We start from the raw sequence: 21,802 nt of genomic DNA, 5'->3' as shown, positions 1-21,802 counted from the left end.
GTGATCTCGGCCCTGCTGCTCTGACTATATGTGGGTTTCCTGCCACAGTCCCAGGACACGCACATCTCAGGAGGACTGAGCGCTGCAGTCTGAACTGTTCGTTAACTGTGAGTGTGTTCATGTGTTTGCTTATTCTCCCTCTGATACGCTGGCTGCCTGTGCAGGTCTCTGCCTTTAGCTCAGTGCATGCTGGGATAGACTCCGGCCTCTTCCATGATCCTGAACAGTGGGTATTTAAAATCAGCATCACGTAAACGTCACGCTAACATCGTCGCCAAGTTGATTATTCCTTCAGCATTTAACTGAGCGACACACAATCAGAAATGAATTCTGTATTTCACACCGAGAGACCTGAAGCCTCGGACTCGTGTTTTTGATCCCACACTGTGTTTTGACCACGAGCGCACCAGCCACCTTTGGTACAGTGGTGAGGAAACAGACCGGCGTAAAGACACGTCCAGTAGAGAAACACACACACACACACACACACACACACACACACACACACACACACACACACACACACACAGACAGACAGCTGGGCTGCAGCCAGAACCAACAGTACTGAGCTCTGCCTCGCAGCAGCATCACCTCCTGACTCCCTCTAAGGACAACAAAGGATAGAGTGACAGAGGGAGTGCAGGGAGGTGCAGCACAGAGACAGTGGGAGAAGAAAGGGAGGAGAGCACACATGTCATGACTCCAACACTTCCTGCACAATTTTTTAAACTCAGGGAGAGGAGTACGATATCCAGCTCACACCTGGAGACAGGGCAGAGCGAAAATGGAATATGGGAAAGAACAGGTGGGAACGTCAGAAGAAGAAGATGTAGAAGAAGAAGAGGAGGAGGAGGAGGAGGAGGGGGTGAAAATGAGCTCGTATTGGTGAGTGCCTGTGAAAGGTCCACAGTCTTTGATCCCGTGCTGGCTTGTGTAACCATGGCACTGCTTTGTGTAACCATGGTGCTAGCATGTGAAATTCCACACACAGAGTACCCAGTCGACCCCGGGACGCCGCCGACCGCACACATCTCTGACCTGCCACCCAAATATGTCACCAGAGACAAGCCTGGTAGGAGGCGCCGTTGGTCTTAATACCCCCATCTGATGCAGACCCAGTGAAACACATGGCTGCACTCCATCATGTCTGTCCAGGACACACAAACACACACTGCCTTACATGTAACTCGCTGTTATTAGTACACAAATGAACTTATGTTTACACAATCACCTGGTTACAGCATCCTTTAAGTAAATACATATTTTAACTTGAAACATAATCAGCTTCACCAACAACACGGTCACTTATCGGCTTTGTGGTTTGTATGAAAACACGGTGCAGTCAGAGGATCATCCCCGACTTCTGCTGCGAGCCAACTCACAGAGTTCAGAGGTTAATCCTCCGCGTTTGCACACACAGGTCAGATGCCTCCTGACGCTGGGAGACTCCCAAACACAGAGAGGTGTCACTGGGCTAACTAGCTCTGAGCACGTTATCTGTGTGGGAGTGTAACACAGTGTCAGAGGTAGGACGTGAAGGTAAAGGTGGAGATCCTGTTTGTTTTTTCATTGGTTTTATGTCATTATCCTCCAGAGAACATGAGTAAATAAGACTTTCTGCTGCGCAGGGTGTTTGTAGGAGGCTAAATATAAAATATTATTATTTTGTTTTTTTTACTGTGAAAGTTGTACAATTGTATGAGCTGTGCTGAGCATGTGATAAAACATGTAAATGATGTTAACTCAAGATCCACTTATTATTTTTCCCCAAGAGGAGCTGAAACAATTGGACAATATCAAATAACTGATTTACTAAAAATCAGTTGGCCAATATTTTGATGAGAGATTAATAATTTGAGTTTTTTTTCTTTAACAGAAACACACACACACACACACACACACACACACACACACACACACACACACACACACACAAATAATTGATTCCAACTAGAACATGAATATTAGCTGGGTTTTTTAAACTTGTTGTTGGATAAAAAGCGGTTTAAATACATGTGTGATGAAAGTTTTTCAGTATTTTATGATATTAATCGATTGTCAGATTAATCAACAATAATAATAATAATAATAATAATAATAATAATAACAATAATAATAATAATAATATCCTTTAATTGCAGATCTACTTGGAATCTGCAGAAAAAGTGGACTAGTAAGTCGACCTTGGGTATTGATTATTTTGTCACATTGGAAAATTCACAATTTAGAAATTTAAAATTTTAAATTGTTTGCTTGATCCAAAACACACAGATACTCAGTTTTCTGTCACTGAAGATGGAGAAAACCAGTTCAGTTTTACATTTGAAAAACTGGAACCAGTGTATTTGTGGCATTTTTGCTTAAACTTGAATCACTGCACAGAGGATGGTTTTTAAAATCCTACTACTTGTCTGTAAAACACTAAATGGTCTTGACCCAAACACATCTCTGATCTACTTGTACGATATGAATCTCCAGACCCTCAGGTCACCAGGGACAGGTTAACTCAGTGGAACAAGCTTCCTGAACACCTGAGATCTGCTGAAACTGTCGGCTCATTTACATCAGGGCTTAAAACATCACATCTGCTGCAGCTTATCAATAAACTACAAACATAAAATCTTTTTAATCTTGCGCCATGTTTGCATTTTCCTGTTTTAATCTCCTTCATCACTGCAGCACTTAAATGGTTTCTTACCTGATTTTATGAAATCTTGATATGACTTAAATAATTATTTTTATTAATAAAAATGTTATTTATTGTTTTTAAATGCAAATAATTTAATGTCATCTTAATGTTCTGCTTTTAATGTATTTCCATGCCTCTATACAGCACTTTGAATTGCCTTGTGTCTGAATGATGCTATATAAATAAATTTAACTCAAATCCATGTCTGTCCAGACTCATGTAAAATATGTAGTGAGGACTGTAGAGATATATAAATAAAACTGACTGAACTCTAATTATTTACAGTTAAACTTTGTTGCTCTTGCTCTGTTGAACGTCGACTTAAAAAAAAAACTGCGTCAAACTTCTTGCATGTGTTCACAAGTTTGGCCAATGAAGCTGATTCTGACAGAACAGGCCGCTGGAAGCGTGACAGTAGACAATGCTGCAGATATGGACGCTGCTGCAAAGAAGCTACAAATTCTAAAACACAGACGCTTCACATATCTTCAACCCAGAAGATCTTCACACTCGCCACAGTGAACAAAGATCAGTGTCAACAGTTCGGCAGCCGACTAACTGTGAAATATGGTCACAATCTCCTCGTCTGTTAGAGCGTTGAATAATGACCAGACGTGTTTTTGACCTTTGACATTTTGGATATAAAAATATCATCACTTCACCATTTTAACCTATCATTATTATTATTATTATTGTGTGTGTAATTTTGTCATAATTAGCATTTGAATTTTTGAGTTATGGCCAAAAATGTGTTTTGTGATGTCATGGTGACCATGACCTTTGACCTTTGACCTTTGACCACCAGATTGTTATCAGTTGATCTCTGAGTCCAAGTGAACGTTTGCACCAAATCTGAACAAATTCCCTGAAGGTGCTCCTGAGATATCACGTTCACGAGGATGAGACAGACGAACAACCCGAAAACATAATAATTATCATAATTTTTACCAACAAACTCTCTGATTATCTAATCAATTAATTGACAAATCTTTTCATTTTCTTTTCAAATTCATGTCGTGTTCTTGCATAACGCTGCCATCCTGCAGGAAAACAACAGTGGGAACTAAAGAGGTTATTTTTTACTGTTGGATTACAGACACACTGCAGGAACGTGCCTGTTAAATACACAACATGTGTGCTGCTCTACCTTCACTTATCTGTGTAGACATGTAACACATGAATCATTAGATAAGCTGCAGTATCTGGAGAGGTTGAAACTGTCCAGGCCTGCGAGGCAGTTAACACTAAACGTCAAGAAGAGCTCACAATATATAACTCTCTCCTGCAGAGCATTTTATCTCTCTCTCTCTCTCTTTTCATCTCTCCGTTCCTGTGGAGGGAGGGAAGCAGGAGAGGGTGGGGTCAGGTCATGGATCCAGTGTGCTGCTGCATTGGCAGAGCAGCTTAAGGTTTTTATGGGGCATGAGATGAGGTCTTACAAGGCTTTTTAATGAAGCCCGTGGTCCCTCCACCTGCCTGCACGCAGCCACAGATTCCTGGTGCGATGTTATTTGGCATGGTGAGTGAGGAGTAGGAGGAGGAGGAGGAGGAGGAGGAAGGATAGAGCGGGATACTGTAGCTTAACATGAACATGAGTGGCATGCCAGGCCTCTCACATCACTGCACTGGAGTGGGAACTGGGCTGAACTCAGAAACCCCTGGAGATCGGTGGAAGCAGCACTGCTCAAAACGAAGCAAATCAAATCAAAGCACCTAATAAAGCAACTGATTCCTGACGTAGGAATGAGCCAGAACAGAGGAATGCTTCGCTGTACCTGCATCTCAACCAGCTGGTAACCTCCAGGAACTCTTACTTTCTTAGTTGCATAAGGGCAAAGCTGACTAGCACACTTCCTAATCCCTAACCAGAGGAGGATGAGCACAGACAATCCCTGACTCAACTCTACCTAACCTTGCCTATCACCAAGTTCCTGACACCAGGACGAGGACCGACAAAGTGTCTGCAGGTGAACACTTGACCACCACACAATCACAACATCCTAAACTATGGATGTACTGTGCAATTAATCAGAGTAAGTACTAATCCTCAGCAAAGAGGTCAAACACTGCACTGGGAATCCACCATCATAACTGGTTTTTATGCCTTAAACCAACAAAAACAACCTTCAAAACATAGACACAACTTATAAAGTGCACTAGTGTTGACTGCATCACTTTCACTAAAATCACTGGAGGAGAGATCTCCAGTCTGAGCAGGAGGAACGATTACAGTAGGCACAAGCTGCTTCAATGGCCATATGAGCACGAGACTATTGTTCTAAGACAGATGTAAATTGTGAACCTTGTATTGGTTAGATTATGTAAACACTGTCCCGTGATACAGGATAGGTAAAAGAACTTCCTGCAGCTGACAGTGTTTACCTCTAATAAGCTGATGTAACTCGTTTCCAAGTACAAAAACAGCAAAATCCAAGCGTGACCTGAACATAGCACCAGAGTCCACTGGTGATTTCTCCCTGGTTTAAATGGCATCTTATAGATGTAGGTTACAGATAATTGAAGACTGGGGTGTAAGAGGGTTCACTAAGTTCAGTTAGTGACGATGTGATTATAAATTTCTTCACTTGTTGTTTACTGTATTATCTGTGTCTTTAACACAGAACCAATTATAATTATGTATAATTCTCTTTGTTTTTATCTTCATTTACATATTTACATCTACTGTCTTTTTATTATTCAATTTCACTGTCCTATTCGCCCTTGTTTTAATGTAGTTTCTTTTTTTTTTATTATAAAGCAACAGCTCTATAAATAAAGTTTCCTATTATAACTATTAATGAGACTTCCTTCATTAATGTAATGTTGTGGTGAAAGAAGACACACTGATGGTTTCTAATCAGCATTTTGCATCGTTTGTTTTCTGAAAGTTGTTCAAAAGTCTGTTCGTCTTACCTGAATTGGCTCCTGAGTCAGTCTCATAGGTCCTACACATTCTTCTGTAGCAGAAACCTGCAGGCAACAGATGAGACTGTGTGAGTGACTGTCTCAGACCGAGCACATAAACACACACAGGAAAAAAAAGCTGTGAACACCTCTTACCATTTTACCATTGATGTCCAGAAGCATATTGGCATATTGCTTTTCCTTGCACGACCTGTCTGTCCCTGTTGTACTTCACCTCCTTTAATCTTCTCTCTCACCTCCTACTTTCAGTTTTAAGACTCCATAAGACTTAAGGCAGCTGTCTGGAGTAAAACAGGATAATAACAGCAACAGCCTCCTAAAACAACAAACATCCGTACATATGGATTCTTCACTTCAGATTTTGGTGCGCGCCTCTCCTATGCTGCAGATATGGATATTTACACGCAGTATCAGCGCCCAGAATGGAGCTGTCCACTGCAAACCCTCTTTAGAAGGTATTAGCAGCCAACCACCAGATTGAACTCACAGGTTTACTTGCATAATCCTACTGCAGGAGCATCGCTCGCTGTGCTGTATATATATGTGTGTGTGTGTTTTTGCAGCCTGCCCGGGCAGCTTCTGCAGGCTTCTTAACCACATGCGTCATTCTGGTGTGAATAAGCGACTCAGCTACATGTGCTTCTTTTGAGCATATGCATGCAAACACATGCTTACACACACACATTAACACACGGTGACTCAGCTGTGTACCATAACATACTGTATCACAGTGGACACCACCTCAGCTCTGTGTCATGCTCAGGGATTAACTAGCACTTATTCGGTTATTTTTGAGCAAATTCTGCGTCGGTGAGTCAGTTTAGTTGCTGAAAGGGCTTCAACGGAATATCTTGTTTTTGCTGGTAACATATTCGTCAACACACACTCATAACCCAAAGGTGAATCCTCCAGATTAAGGTCTCTCTCCAGATGAAGAGAAATATCTGTGAGGTATTTACAGAAAGAGAAAGAGAGATAAAGAGCGACTGGGAGGAGGATTTCAGTTAATTCTACCAGAGGCACGAGCTTCATAATAACGTGCAAACTCCACTCACAGCCACACAGAGAGGCTGTGAGACTGAAGCAGTGTGGTAGACAGGAGCCGGTGACTCAACCACTCATTATTACAGTTGTATTTGTCAGTGGTAATTAGGCTTAAAAAGGTGGACGTACCTCAACCCACATCTAGTCTCAATAGTCACAACCAACCGCTAACTAACTGCTAACGTCATCAAGAGCCTTTGGTGCTGCACATATAGCCTCAACAGTGTGATTCTGGGTAACATACATGTTGCTTCATGTATGAACAAATTAAAAAAAAAAAAACACAGAATTTGTCGGCATCAGGTTGAGAACATGCAAAACAAACTACATTATGCAGAATAAATAAAGTTGATCAATATTGGTAACTGGTTCCCCTTTGGGACTATGATGGTGACTTAATTACTTAAAAGTCAAAGTCATTTTTCATGTAGTCTTCAGATTATATTGTCGACCTCCTGCAGGTGTAGTGTGGCATAAAAACAACAGTTTTTAAAACAATGAATCTGTTAAAGCAGAAAAACTAAACCATGTAATCTCAGAGTAATAATCACCCACATTCAACACACGCAATAAAAAGAAAAACACACAAGAGGCATATTTATCCTGTGTTGGGACACTGACATTTTCAGATTTAAAGAGAAGATGCAAAATGAGCATCAACCTGCAGTTCTTCAAATGACCATTTGAGGCTGACTTCAAAAGTGAGTCAATCCTGACAGAATCCCACGTGCAAATGTCTAACTTCACAGCAGGAATAAACACCTAACTGTAACTAAGTACTTTAACCACAACAATGTCGTTTTTGTACCAAAGCTCAACCACAGATGTGTAAGATCAGAAAACTGCCAGTGACTGGTCCCTAACAAGTGATCTGGTCCTGATTAGAAGATGCTTATCCAGCCTGTTTTTGGTTAAGAGGGAAATTGCAAAATACAGTATGCTGTCATTTATTTGTAGGACTTGTTCAATAAAACATTTTTGGTGAAGTGCTATAAGAGCATATTACAGTCTGGGCGTCTATCTCAGCAAACTTGCAGGATTGAGTTGTCAAAGTCGTGTGGATCTTCGTACATCCCACTTGTTCATCTCTGGGAACAAAGAGATTATTGGGAAGCTGAGCAGGAATCACTTTCATGCTGTCAGTGATCACAGTGACGTCTGAGGGCCGATCAAGCAAGAGATGTCCTGAGGGAGAGAGATCCATCAAGCTAAGGCAGAAAGACTGAGGAGACTTAATCTTTCTTTTTTCAGTGCATCAGTGACGATGATTAAGAAGCGCAGGCCGGTTGAGGTCCGGCTTCACGAGAAAATGAGTAATCCTGTTCTTCCCGAGAACAACACAGCTAGATGTGAAACAGAACAGGAAGGAAGGCAGGAGAAATGGGGACAGCTCGGCACTGAGAGAACAGTTTGGAGAGAGACCAGTCAGGGCAGTTAGGAGGTGATGGAGGAAGTTGGGGGAAGTTATCGTAGGAAACGATCTCTACTTAAGCGTGGGTGACAAAATCCTCATGGAAAGACAAGAGAGGGGAAGGAAGGTTTAGGATGGAGTACACATTCAAGAGCCTTTGAGAGGTGAGATGAGCGCTAGAAGCAAGATGGAGAAAAATGAGAAAGGCTGAAAGTAGCTCGTACGCTTGATTCATAAGGATTCAGACGAGAGGCAGGTGAGGACAGACAGCGAAGAAGTCCGAGATATTCAAAAAGAGACGAGAAAGTGGGAAGAAATTAGATGTCAAAGGCTGTGGAGAGCTGGAGGGAAGGGATGAGTGGAGAGAAAGAGGAAGAGAGAGGAAAGAACTAAATGACAGAGGGAGACCTTTGTAATTTTCTTTGTGAGATTACATAGATATACAGTGGAACTACTTCATTGAAAACACAGTGTGAGGACACTCAGAGAGATAGATGAGCAATAAAAAGAACATAAATAAGAAAATCTTCAACTAGAAACTAAATTGAAACTAGAGCCACATCATTCTCTAAATACTATAATGATAGTGCCTGGTAATATACTGTTGTATAGCACTGTGTAAGTCTGGTATATGTTGTGTACTGATTTCTTCAAAGTCACAGTCACTGTAGCAACTGTTGACTGTGATGGTGAGCGGGTCAAACCTGTGAGCCGAATAATACCCAACTACTTGTTTTTAAAGGTCCCATATTGCATAAAGGTAGATGTCCATGTGTTTCTCAGTCCACAGAGAAATGCACACAGCCTGTATTCAAAAACTGAGCCTTAAAACCAGCCGTCAGGACTTCTGGAACTTTGTGATGTCACAACAAAGCAGTCGCCGCTCTCAGCCACGCCTGAAGCCCCGCCCACCTGGACCCACCATCCAACCTTGCAGGATTTGGTTTCTCTTTATTAGGTCACTCAGAAAACAGCCAATCAGAAAGAGACTCTGAACCCCTCTTCTGTTTGGCTGACTGACCTGTTGTTACTAGAGCTCCAGAGAGAAGCCTGAGAGAGGAGATGTAAAACTACACTGAGATGGTTTTTGGTTCTTAAATCCACAAATATATCTTCTTACGGAGATCAACACTTCAAATAAAACACAGGAGAAGATATAAAATGTGGAGCTTTAAGACCTCCACCATACACCTGTCCCATCACTCCCTCTGCAGCCCCTCTTCAAGTTGAAGAGGGGAGTTGAAACCCCCTGACTTGGATCTTCAGCTAACTGCTAACTTGCTAAAGCTGTTCTTGCTGTGGAGCTGCCTTCTTCTCTGAGTCGTTTCAGCTAATTCTATTGTCTTAGTTTGTTTTGGTGAAACACTTCATAATGTTACCTTTGAAATGTACTGTATAAATAAACCCTGACTTACTTACTTTCTTACCTACTTAGGGCACAGGTACATCACGGCATTTTATATACTGTGTACACGTTGTTAGGACACAGATTAAACACTGCTTTCATTGTGGAGGCCTGCTCCACCATTTCATTGCATATATAATGGCGCAGTTTATTCTTCAGAATGCAATAAACTTAACAAAGTTACGGTATGTTTAACATATTCTTTTGAAGGTGTTTACACTGATTGCAGATTATAAAGATGACTAGTTAGTTTACATTATGGCTGGAGAACAGAAAGAGCTGTTTACACTTACAAGCCAACGTCTAATCATTTTGACTAAGTGACAAAGAGGGGCGTAGCTCTCATCAAGACCTGACCTTGTGTGTGGCTCTTTGAAACTCAGCAGATTGTTTAGAAATCAGAAGTGATACAGGATGACGTTACTGTGGCCTTCAGAGCAGGGCTAAATCTTCTCTTGGTCCTACACATTGTCACTATCATCTGTATCAGAACCAACACTGAAATGTTATTTGATTTATTTTGGATAATGGCAGATAAATACCAAGCAGTCGGCTTTCATCGTCTTGCATTACTCATCAGTGTTGCCAACAGGCCTTGATGTTTACGTGAATCACAGTCCTTGCAACAAGGCCTCGGCTTATCTGCAGCGCAGGCGGCCTTCTGTAGAGCCTCCATTGACCTGAGGTCAGCCTCAGTCTGCACGCTGCTACACTTATCACCTGCCTTTAGACATCAGCTCTCACTGATCAACTGATATTTTGACGTGGGGTAACTGTAATGTGAGCAGGCTTCCTGACTGCAGCCTTCAGATTTGATGATCATGCTACCAATGATAGCACGTTGTAGAGGACATTACTGTACATAGCTCATGCAGTAGTAAGTGTTGAGTAAATCCTCTTTTTTTTGAGATGGGATTTTGATTAATAATTTGAGGTTCTTGTGCAGATAAGCTCCTATTGTACGACCCTTTTATGCAGAAATCAACAGGTATAAGCAGGTTTTTTAAAATGCAGGCAAACCTGCTGAAAAAAGAGACTGACTCACGACAGCAGGGAGCAATCACACACAGACGCAGACACCGGGTAGTGAGAGTGAGCTGTTAGCTGCTGGGCAGACTGGTAAAACAGATCTGTTGCGTCTCATCCCCAGGTCGGTGCTCCTGTCAGTGTTGGAGCTTCCATGTGAGACACTTGGTTTGGTGACTATGTGTTTTTGAAACTTATTGTGAGGCTGCAGCTCCCTCTTTCATCCCCGAGCACAGTGCAGTCGCAGTGTTTCTGGTTTGACAGCAGCGTGCGGGATAGATGACAGGTCTGTTTAATGTGTTTGTGCTTTAAAAGACGTCACAGCACAGAAAAGGGGTGAAATACCTCCGTCTACTGCAGAGTCATCTGACCCAGGAGTGAATGCTGATTGAACCCTTTTCCATTGCAGACAAAAGCCCAATGTTCGCAGGTCATAGCGGGTTTTTTGACCAGTGGAAAAGGGGCTTCACATTTTGTAGAAACATGCAAACCACTCGGGGTTGAGAGTGTAATTTTCCCAAAGCTGTGAATAGCTGTGTGGTTTTTTTTCTGAGCTGCAATGAAGTGGTGACCTGTCAAATGAATTTTAGTCATTTAGCTCAGGGTATGCTGGGATACACTGGCAGGGAAAATAAAAATGTACTGTTAAGAGAATTCTTTTTTGACTGAGGATCCAGGATAATCCTGGGAAAGATTATGTCTGATTATTTCAATATTTATTTATGCACTTTGTTATTGGTTGCTATGCAAGTAAGGCTGAAATTTCAATCAAGACTTTTTGTACAGAATAGATTAAAATCAAATCGACACTTTTAAAATGCTAAACTCCACAACCACCATCCCTCGTACTAAACTCGATATTCTGCACTACATTTCAAAACTACCCAAAAAAAAAAAAAAAACAAAAAAAAAAAGCATGGAAACATGACTGTGCAAAACAAAACTTCAGACTGTGCTCCAGTGAGATAACATGCATGTAAACACACACCTACAGGAACTTCTTTGCATGTAAACAGCTGTCCCAGTCCAACATCCAAACTATTTTCCACTTCACAGCCTGGATGACATTCCTGCTCTCACACACCCCCTTTTCCGTCCAAGCTCAGACTTCGTCTAAACGAAGTCGGCTAAATCTCAGACACCGTTTAAAACAACGTGCAGCCTCACAGGTCAACACTGAAATGCTAAAAATGGGAAAATATCATTAAAAATTGTGTGATGTCTTTTTAATTTCTTTTACATTTTAATTTGTTTTGCTTGGATGTTTTATATTTGAATTATGATTATTACTTTTGTTTAAAAGTGCTATACAAATAAAGTATTATTATTATTATCATCATCAACTCCAGTGTGTCCACAGCTGCTCTCTATAGCCACTTATATACTGTGTCGTCTCAATGCATCCAAACACACAAAGTGATCTCATTTCCTTGTTTATCAATTTCTTTTGTCAGACAAGCAAAACAACAATGACTCGACTGAAGCTGTTGATCAAATTTCTATTTCAGGATCTTGATGTTGTCTGATAAAATAAACATAAATGGAGAAAATGAGTCTTTTAGTGTCTGTTTTAACTTTCAGATAAAGCATGATAACACACTGGCTGCTCTGCCTATTCTCTTTTCCCGGGATTTCACTGTCTTTAATCTGATATCTACTGCAAATGACTTTGAAGCTATTAGGTCAATGAAAACAGCTGATAAAAGGGCACTGGAAAAAGAAGCAATACAATGATGTGACAAGTAGGAACTTACATGCAAAGTGCATCAATTTACAGTCAACAGGAGGAGAAGATCTAATGTGAAACACAAACAGTCTCTGCAGCATGCTCCAGCAAACAAAGGCCTGTTATCAGTTCAGGTGTGCCTTGTTAGGTTGATGTGAAGTTCTGCCCGCCTCTGACCGGGCAGGATTCAGGAGCTCCAGTTTTTTACATGGGTTCTCTCACATAGCACGAGGAACATGGAACTACACTTTCTCAGCAGGAGAGAATGATGAGGTGAACGTATTAGAGAATGTGATGCCCGTACTGCTCCGGATTTGTTTTTGTTTTCGAGACATCACAAAGAATACGGGCTCTGCGTACACTAAGCTTTGGTATATACAGTCACATCATTGTAATGTGTAAACCTAAATTAAAACCTGGACAGCTACGCAGCAAAGACTCGTGGATCTGACATCAGAACAGCTGTTTTTCTTTCAGGATGTATGAGCTAGTTTGTCATTGTTATGTTATTGTTTCCCTGTATCTGTTAAGATCTGGGGTGGACAGTAACAAAGTACATTTACTTGAGTACTGTATTTTTTGAGTATCTGTACTTTGCTTTGGTATTATTTTTTTGGAAACTTGTAACTTTTAAGGTACTTTTGACTCCACTACATTTCTATGAAGGACTCTTACTTTGAAGCAGAGCAGAATGAACTTTCTTTTATTTTGAAAATGTGATAGACCGTGCACTGTGTTCATCGCAGGAGAAAAACCAATCACAGCCAACTCCTGCACTGTCAGCTGTGTTGTGCTGTTGCATTTGTCAGTAAAGATGAGGCAGAGGATTCTTCACCAGAAAATCATGAACCTATCTTCAGTCCATGTTTGAAATTATAGACATAAAGAAATGTTTGCTGTGTTTACCACGACCAAACTTTAGCCTGAAAAAACTTCCATCCAACAGCTGCGGTTTCAGTGCTGTGATTGGTTACACTGGTTCTACAAGCTGTTAATTCTACAGGTTTTACAGTCCATCAGGTTGATTCAGAGTCATTAGGTTCTGTAAATGTACAACAATACAACAACAAAAATGTACTTTTGAATACTTTATTTTAACTCAAGCAAAACTCTGACTGAACTACTTTCACTTGTATTGGAGTCATATTTCACCATGAGGATCTATACTTTGACTCAGGTACTGGAGCCGTCTGTCTAGGCTGCATCTCCAACCTGATTTTGATTGACTAATGTTTCTTGTCATCATGATGTTGGTCTTTTGTGTTGCTGACCTGTTTTCTTGGATCATGCAGCCTGTTGCCTTTTGTCATTTGCATCTTTCTGTTCCTATTCTCAATAATGTGCTTCTGCTTGCAAAGATAAAGAAAGAAAACCTACAGTCAGGTGAGGAGGACTGTGTTGATGAGATTAGTTAACCTCTGTTACTGTTGTTCACTGAGCTTTTGTGCATCTAAATGAGGGGTGGTCACAACGATGCCAAGAAACTGCTAATTCATGGTCTCCTCTGTATATTCTTATAAGTCAGAGTCTGTGTGAGACGCCCCGGGGGGATAACTGTACAGGCCACCAGCATCAGCTCCTCCACATGTGACTGTTGACACCCCTGCCGTACTGACCAGAGGGGTAAACAAATGACTTGTGTATATAAACATGCACACACACACACACACACACACATATGCTCGCTCACACACACACACACACACACACACACGTGGGAGCGTGATCAACACCATGGCAGATTATCAAGATCCTGCAGGGAGAGGCAGATGGTTTTAATAATAAATGGTATCATTGATCCTCTCTCAGTCCTCAGAGACAGAGGGGAGCTGAGGGAGAGGAAGGGAACAGCTGACAAACCAACGCACACACACACACACACACAGTGCCACCTGACTCATGACACAAATCTGTAAAAGGTATTCAAATGCTGGACCTAAATGCAACTGAGCTGTTGCAATGTGTTGTATGATTTCAGCTGCTGATGAGAAGCTTCCTGTTAGGATGACTAAATATTTTCACTCAGTCCACTAACTCACACTGGGCCAATTTCCCTCCATATAAGGACCAGACAAGACAAGTGTATGTAACAAATTAATGAAAAGTGAGAATTAAAGAGCATTTGGCTGGTATAGCCTCTATTAAGGCTAAAAGCTCAGTCCACAATTATTTTAACTACACCATATTTAAAAAATACTGTCTGTTTTTATACCAAAGGTCCAGAAATGTAGTTTACTAAAGTTAAATGTTATAATTACAAGAGGTTTTATTTTATTTTTGTTTTATTTTGAAAAACTGTCCAAGTCTCATGTAGGCCTGAACGGGTTAATCTATTCAGAGGGTCTGATGACACGATCATCTGCTGCACCACTTCTTAACAAAACACAGCTATATCCTCTAGGGTTCGATCATAAATATAAGGAAGTATCTGTTCACATGCTCCCTCATGAGAGGGATCCATCAACCAGCAAAAAGCACACAATTAATACGACAAGACGTGTACACAACTCAACGAGTTGAAACACTCACGCTGCTGAGCAGGGCTGCACCACCCTCACGTTCTTAAACTCTGATTTTATGTCTTCACTTATTTACTAACTTATTCGTTCTTATTCATTTGATAAGAGCATTCCCCATGTTAAGTGTAATGAGCTATTGCACAACAACTAAGTTGAATTTTGTGTGTCACAGTTACATTCTTTGCCTTTTCTTAACATCAAGTCCATGTTTTAGCTTCGTCCGAACCTCTGTCATCACTAACTCCGTCCTCAGAGAAAGACCTTCACATGTGGTTGAAAGCTCCTGAAACAGCAGCTGAGTGCAGCCGGAGTTTTTCTTCCAACATGAATTTCAGTTTGACGTCATCTCCCACGATGGATGTAATGAGCTGTTAACTTCAAAACTCACTTAATTTTTACTTGTTGCCATAATAATTGAGATTGTTGGGCTAATACCTCATCGCCTGCACCGCCCCCTGTGCTGAAACGGACAATATCTTACTGTTTGTTAACTTTTAGCTTAAAGGAAACTTTCAGGACGCAGAAGCGCAGAAATAATTCTTTATTATTCTATAACAGCAGAGCTGTCAGAGCATCAAACTGTCCACTGGGATTCATGTTATTTAAGGGATGAACCCAAGTTGTAAAACCCCAGATGATCCATTGACTTTTGGCATTTTGGTGCACACACACTCTCTGTGTGTCTTTGTTGCTGAAGACACACATTTTCACTCATTTGACAGTTTATACTGTTTCTGGGAACCTTTGCCTGGAGGCTGCAGAGCTGTGCCTCGAGACAATAAACAAGAGTCTGTAAACCAAAGTTTGCTATAAGTCACAGAGTATAGATTACACGGCCTCTACAGAGAGCTGAGGGTCAGACAGATGTGTAGAAGGGATTTTGTGGGACAACTTCACCTTCTCCTCAGGTGCATGGAGAAGGGAAACAGTCTGGAGTGGTCGAACCTCCAGCAACACTTTAGTGTCATAGTTGTTATTTATGCAACAAGTTTTGACAATAACACTTTAACATCATTTAATCAGTGGTTTAAAACACATTATAATGTACTTGAATGTAGATATAAGTGTTTATTAATGTATCTGTCAACAACTATAACTCCTCCTGTGGAGGCTGTTAATATTGTGCATTAATAAACACTTACAAATGTCCTTATATCTGCTCACAACCACATCATAGTGTGTAATAAATCATTATAAATGCTCAGCTGGGGTCCAGTGAGTCAGATAGATGCTTATCTACGGAGCTTTTTATTGATAAATCACTGAATCTGACAGCCCACCTGTCATTTAGCAGCGTAACACATCAGATCCTCACCAACACAGCCACAGTCACATCATTTAATACATGAAATTATAATCCCTGCTGCACACTAATGGCTGGCTGCAGGCAGGGTTTGATGAAGACGTGAATGAGAGGAGACTGGATGAACTACAGGAGAGTCATTACTGAAGTGTGATCTGACCAACAGGCTCGGGCCTCCTCATGTGAGTTTTCCTCTCACGACCCGGTGATGATGCTGTGCCTCTGCCCTGCTCTACCGTACCTTGACGCTGGTGTGGCTGGTCTGCGTCTCGGCCTCGATGCGGATCTGTCCTCCGCTGTTCTCCTTGCGATCCCGGTACGAGTTGTTCCGAGAGTGCCGGCTCTGGTAGGTGATGACGGAGGGGATGGTCTCGGCCGCATCGGTCTTGATGAAGAGCCCGTGTAGCGTGGCCGCGGTGCCCTGAGAGATGGTGGTGGTCTGGTGGGGGGAGTTGGATTCGTCTGAGTCCCGGCAGTAGATCACCCCGCTCTGAGAGACGTGGATACTGGGAGCGCAGCCCATACCTCAGCGACGCGCCTCCGGAGTCAGATCCCAGATAATAAACACCGACGCTTGGGTACCACCTTCCTGTCGTCCACAGCTGCCTGTACACAGGCATCGGCTGCGGGCTCAAATCGCGCTCTCCTCCACACACCTCCGTTTGGGCACATTAAGGAGGAGGGGTAGGGGGGGTGGGGGTGGGGGGGTCGTGAGGTGCAGATGATTGTTTAATTCATGCGTCCCGTGAATCCGGTTCCTCCTCAGCCTCCGCTATTGCAGGATCTTGGATTTCGACATCATATTCAGGACAAAGGGTGTTTCAGGATTTAATCTAGACCTGGCTGCTGGTCTCTATCACCCGCTAGCGCGTCTGTGAAATGACCCGGACTAATGAATCAAATGAATAAATGTAACCTACTAAACCACCTGGCTGCTCCTCATCACCTCTTGCTTCATATCCGGCTCTTTGTCTCCGCTCATCCTCTGTGACTTGCTCGTATTTTAGGCCTGTGGAGAGGAACTGGCTTTATGAAATCTCCTCTGTCTCCACTTTAGTTATTCTGCTTGCAGATCATTGGCCACGGTCCATCTCCTCTCTCTCTCTCTCTCTCTCTCCCTCTCCCTCTCCCTCTCCCCTCTCTCTCTCTCTCTCTCTACATCACACTGACATTATATCACTTATGTCTCTCCACCATGACCCTCTAATCTCCCCAGAGTCCCTGCCCTGACTCCAGGAGTAAGGACCTCACTATTCTGAATTAGACATGATGCCCAAATCAGTGTAATGGAGGCTTGATGACCTCTCACCTTCTCTTTAAATCTATGTATTATTTACATTTCATGACATAATCTTATAGTCTTGAATTTGCTGTGTAACTGTGTTTTGAAGTGGAGGGTCAGAGAAGGAGTCAAGCCGACCTTTGACATCTGACCTTTGACAACCCTCGACATTTGCTGTTATACAATATGGAGAAATCGGCACCACAGGTGTGACCTACTAAAGATGACAAAGGTTGCAACTGGTGGTTGTTTTTATTATCGATTAATTTGATGATTTTTTTTCTCTATTAATCAATTGTTTGTTCTATTAAATGTCAGAAAATAATGGGAAATGGTCGTCACACTTCCCTAAAGTCCAAGCTGACGTCTTGCAGCAAATCTTCTCTTTTGAGAACCTGAACCACATGTTCTGCATTTTTCAAGAAAAATGGTTCTGACAATTAACAAATTACCAAAATAATTAATTTCCTGTCAATCAAACAATTAACTAATTCTTTCATCTCCAGATATATTTTATTATAAATTATGGTTCCCGATACTAATTCTGCAGGGAACCTTCGAGGAGATAGATGAAGTGGTTACGCGTGTTATTTAATTAACTGTGATGTAATGTGAAGCTGTCTGCTGCTTCGAGCTGTGATTTTTAGACATTTCATAAATTAAACTATTAATTAATTAATAAAGAAAGTAGATTACTACAGAATAACAAAAATAACAAAATAACAGTACGGACCAACCCTACTTGGTGACTGTTAAATGATGTAGCCTAGTAGCCTACATATTAGTAATTAATAGGCTTTTCTTTTTGTTAGACCTTAAGTAGATTGTCTTAACAGCGCTGTGTGTGGAGGCCAGAGTCAGGGCAAGGCTCCAGTCTGCGATTGGCCATGGTTACCGCTGGCCACCGTTTGGCTCCGCCATCCCTCCAGCTTTATCTTGACCCTTTAAAGCGGCTATAACCAACATTTTTACACCAACCAAGGATGACATAATGTAGACAACCATGACAGGGATCACTCGCAGGGTCCAGCTCTGCAGAGAGCTTCAGCATCTTTCAGCTCATTGTTTTGGTTTTGTCTCATTGACCTCATGTTCAGAAGCAACAGGCAGCTGCTCAGTGAAACTGCTCTGATTAACCCTCTACAGGCTACCTGTCCAGCTCCAGACGACAAACACATGAAGTTAGCAGCTAGCTGGTGAGCATAGTGGAGCATTTAGCAGCTATAAAGAGAAATATTCCCCTCAGGAGTCGGCGGAGAGCAGAACCAGAGCTAGAAGACAGTGGATATTGCACTTTGATTCATCAGCCAGACACAAACATGACTCCAGCTGAATGCTAATGTTGCTCTGTGTCTGGTGGATGTGTAAATAAGCAAACATTAGCCACATAGCAACTGTGTTTATAGCATGTTTCTGCTGCCCCCAAGTGGTCAGAAAATCTCTTCATGCAGCTTTAATTATGACTAATTAGCCATTAAGTGTTCAATCATAACTGTTACTAAACTGACTTTGTTATCAGCATCACATCCGCAGTTGTAAATATTAGCAAGTTGTTCATAAATAGAGGATATACACCAATTAAATGGATTTCCACACACTTACAACCCAAACATATAGCTATCATATAGCTAACATACAACTATTACTAAATTTCACAGTTAAGAAATGATGCCTTAAAATACGTCCCATACATCACAGGTATGAATCAGCCTAGGAAATTTGACTCTCAGCATAAACACAGTTCATCTGTCAGGAAATCAAAGCGTCTTTAAACACACAAACTTTGTTTTCTTCCCCATTAGAAGAAGCACTTTTAACACTTTCCAAATGGGCAGGCCAGGCTTGTGTCCTGGTTCCGATTATAGCAAAGCAAAATCATTTCAGTGAGTGACTCTGAAAAGACCATCAGCATCACCTCATCCAGTTTTCCAATATGCAACATAAACCACCGACTGATATGATTTATCTGCTCTGAGGACAGATACGTTAGAGGTACGAGCTGGAGCAGAAGCACCAATGCTTTCAATAAAAGAGGAAAGGCCACATTAGGAGCTACAGTGTTAAAGAAAAATAAAATAAATAATATAATGCCTGCTATCATTTAAGCAGTGGTGTAGAAATAATTAAATATATTTTCTCTCTGCACTCAGGGTCATTCTGACAGACACGATCTGTACTGAAGTATTTACACTGTCTGCTACTGTATACGCCACTAAATGTTAGAGGGGAATAAAGTTTTTATTCCACTACATTGATTTCACAGCTTTAGTTATTAGCTGTAAGATATTACTTTACAAACTAAGATTTTTCATATAATATAGTTTGTAATATTATCTCCATCTCAGCCACCTATGAATTTAAAATGCTGTGCACACATTTATAGATCAGTATTAATGCTCCTTATAATAATATCAATACCTTTTCATACTTAAACATATTTTGCTAATCATAATAATGTGTTTTTACTTTGTAAATGCAGGAATTTGGCATCTAATTGTGTATTTTTACTACATGGTATTGGTACATCTACTTAAGTAAATGATTTTAAATACTTTTCCCAGCAGCTCTGTTCAATATAAACTATTATCATGTGGTTATTTGTGTCTGAAAGCAGTGTGTACAATGCATCTTATTTATCATGCTCAGCACTATTGGATGGTCTCCTGTAGAGACTGTAGACAGCCCCCTGGTGGCAGGCCTCACACACCTACAACTCAGACTGTGGATTTCCAGCAACTTATCAAACCAGCATATTCAGGCCAGAATACCTTCATACATATCAGTTCACCATCTCTGTCTTTCTATATATTATAAGCTACAATACAATTTTTCTGACAATAACTATCCACAACTACTGTATGATCACACAGCAAACTATATTATTCAACCTTTTTGACCTTGTTTAAGCTCCTGAAAGTTGAAGACATAAGTAAAGTCTTTTTCTTAAATTCAAGCCCTCCAGTATTTTAACTTCTTAGATTAAAGGAAACCAGCAGGTAAAAGCATTTAGCAGGAACAGTCTGACAAAATAAGTGCTACGTATCAAGGTACTGCTGCAGGACAACATAGCTTATAGCTGGGCTCTAAAATAATATTTTTCCATGACACAACCACACATGCTCGTCCACTTACTGTGCTTTAAATGCCCATCATGAGATAAGTTAGAGGCGAGTGCTGCAGCAGTGGTTTGGCTCTGTGTCTCAATCTAATCATTCAAACATGAACACATTTCAATTTTTATACTGTTTTTTTTTTTTTTTTTTTGTTTGTTTGTTTTTTCCTGCAGTCAGTTCTTACCTTTCGAGGTCCATTGGGAAATAAAGCACTTTCCTCTGTTGACAGTCCACTCATGTCTTACAGCCACGATGTCCTGTCCCTCAGTGTGAAATCAAAACAATGAGCTCAGCCTAAGCTTGTGCTGTACACAATGTAAATACATATGTGACACTGTAGCCTGCGACCGTATTAGCAGCTGCCGAGTTACGTGGGGTCCCACAGGTACCGAGGAGATAGTTAGTTAGTGTCGGCCCCTGAACTTCATAACCTCCCTGTGAGGACCGCACCGGCAGCCCCGGTGTCCGTGCGGCCCTAGTGTCCCCACAGTGCAGCTGTGGGCGCCTCCACTGTGACTCTACTCTCTCACTTCTCTGCTTCTCAGGGGCAGACACTGACAACTTTACTCACCAGTTACTTCTAACATTAAACATTAAAAAAAGGATATTAAATTCTAAAATATGACACACGATTAAACTGAAGATTAAACTACAAACTACAGAAGCTGAAGTTATTTCAAACTGTGACATTAAGATGCTTGTTGCTCTTTGTGAGTCTGTGTACATTTTTTGTGTGTACTCACATTTTCCCAAATGTTTCCAGCAATTTTCAAACCTGGCGAAATCCGTGAATTTAATCAAGGTAACGGTCGATTTCTTCTTCTCCTTCTTCTTCTTAACCCTCTTCTTCTTCTTCGTCTGTTTTTTGGGCAGACTGGGCACTGGTTTACTGCATTGCTGCCTCCCACTGGCGTAATAACGTAATTGCAACTTTACCACTCTGAGAGCTACATCTTTTGAGAAGGACCTGTGGATTTGAGGAAGTGTGTTACTTCCCTGGCTCTCTCTTTTTGAAGCAACCTGTTCCTGAGTAGTGTTATTAATGAAAATTTTCCATCACCAAGCCGCATTTTGCCTGCGTGAATAAACCTCTTTCTCTAACACAGAGCGGCCAATGCATCATGACATGTTGCACAGACTCCAGGACTCCACAGTTTGAACAGTCGCCATCTCTCACCGAACCGCTTGCCAGGCCGCAGTGTCCCAGTCTCAGCCTTGTCAACGTAATTTCTTCTTTCCGAGACATGTTCACTGCGTTGCCAGGTTTTACAGATGGCTGTATGTTGTATAGTTTCCTTCCTCGTCTGTCTGCATCCCACTCTTGGTGTCATTGATAATTCAGTCGCTCACTGTTCTGGC

General features: G+C 41.4%; 1 protein-coding gene across 6 annotated transcripts in view; it reads right to left on the bottom strand.

The window, feature by feature from the left end:
• The window catches only part of pde8b (phosphodiesterase 8B), a 44,871-nt gene extending 23,574 nt beyond the window's left edge, over positions 1-21,297 (bottom strand). The window contains exons 1-4 of one of the 6 annotated variants that reach the window (XM_071466034.1): positions 21,187-21,241; positions 20,628-20,706; positions 5,750-5,895; positions 5,603-5,659 (exon numbers count right to left, since the gene is read on the bottom strand). In XM_071466034.1, coding sequence (XP_071322135.1) covers positions 5,603-5,659; positions 5,750-5,776 — 84 coding nt within the window. In that variant the 5' untranslated portion in view covers positions 5,777-5,895; positions 20,628-20,706; positions 21,187-21,241. The other 5 variants (XM_071466032.1, XM_071466033.1, XM_071466035.1 and 2 more) reach the window with 5 other exon arrangements.
• Between the last annotated feature and the right edge of the window lie 505 nt (positions 21,298-21,802).

Source organism: Trachinotus anak, unplaced genomic scaffold (assembly GCF_046630095.1).
Source record: "Trachinotus anak isolate AG129_WGS33_773 ecotype Australia unplaced genomic scaffold, CSIRO_AGI_Tana_v1 ptg000028l, whole genome shotgun sequence".
Classification (NCBI taxonomy): domain Eukaryota; kingdom Metazoa; phylum Chordata; class Actinopteri; order Carangiformes; family Carangidae; genus Trachinotus; species Trachinotus anak.
This window is presented reverse-complemented; position numbering and strand designations above follow the sequence as displayed.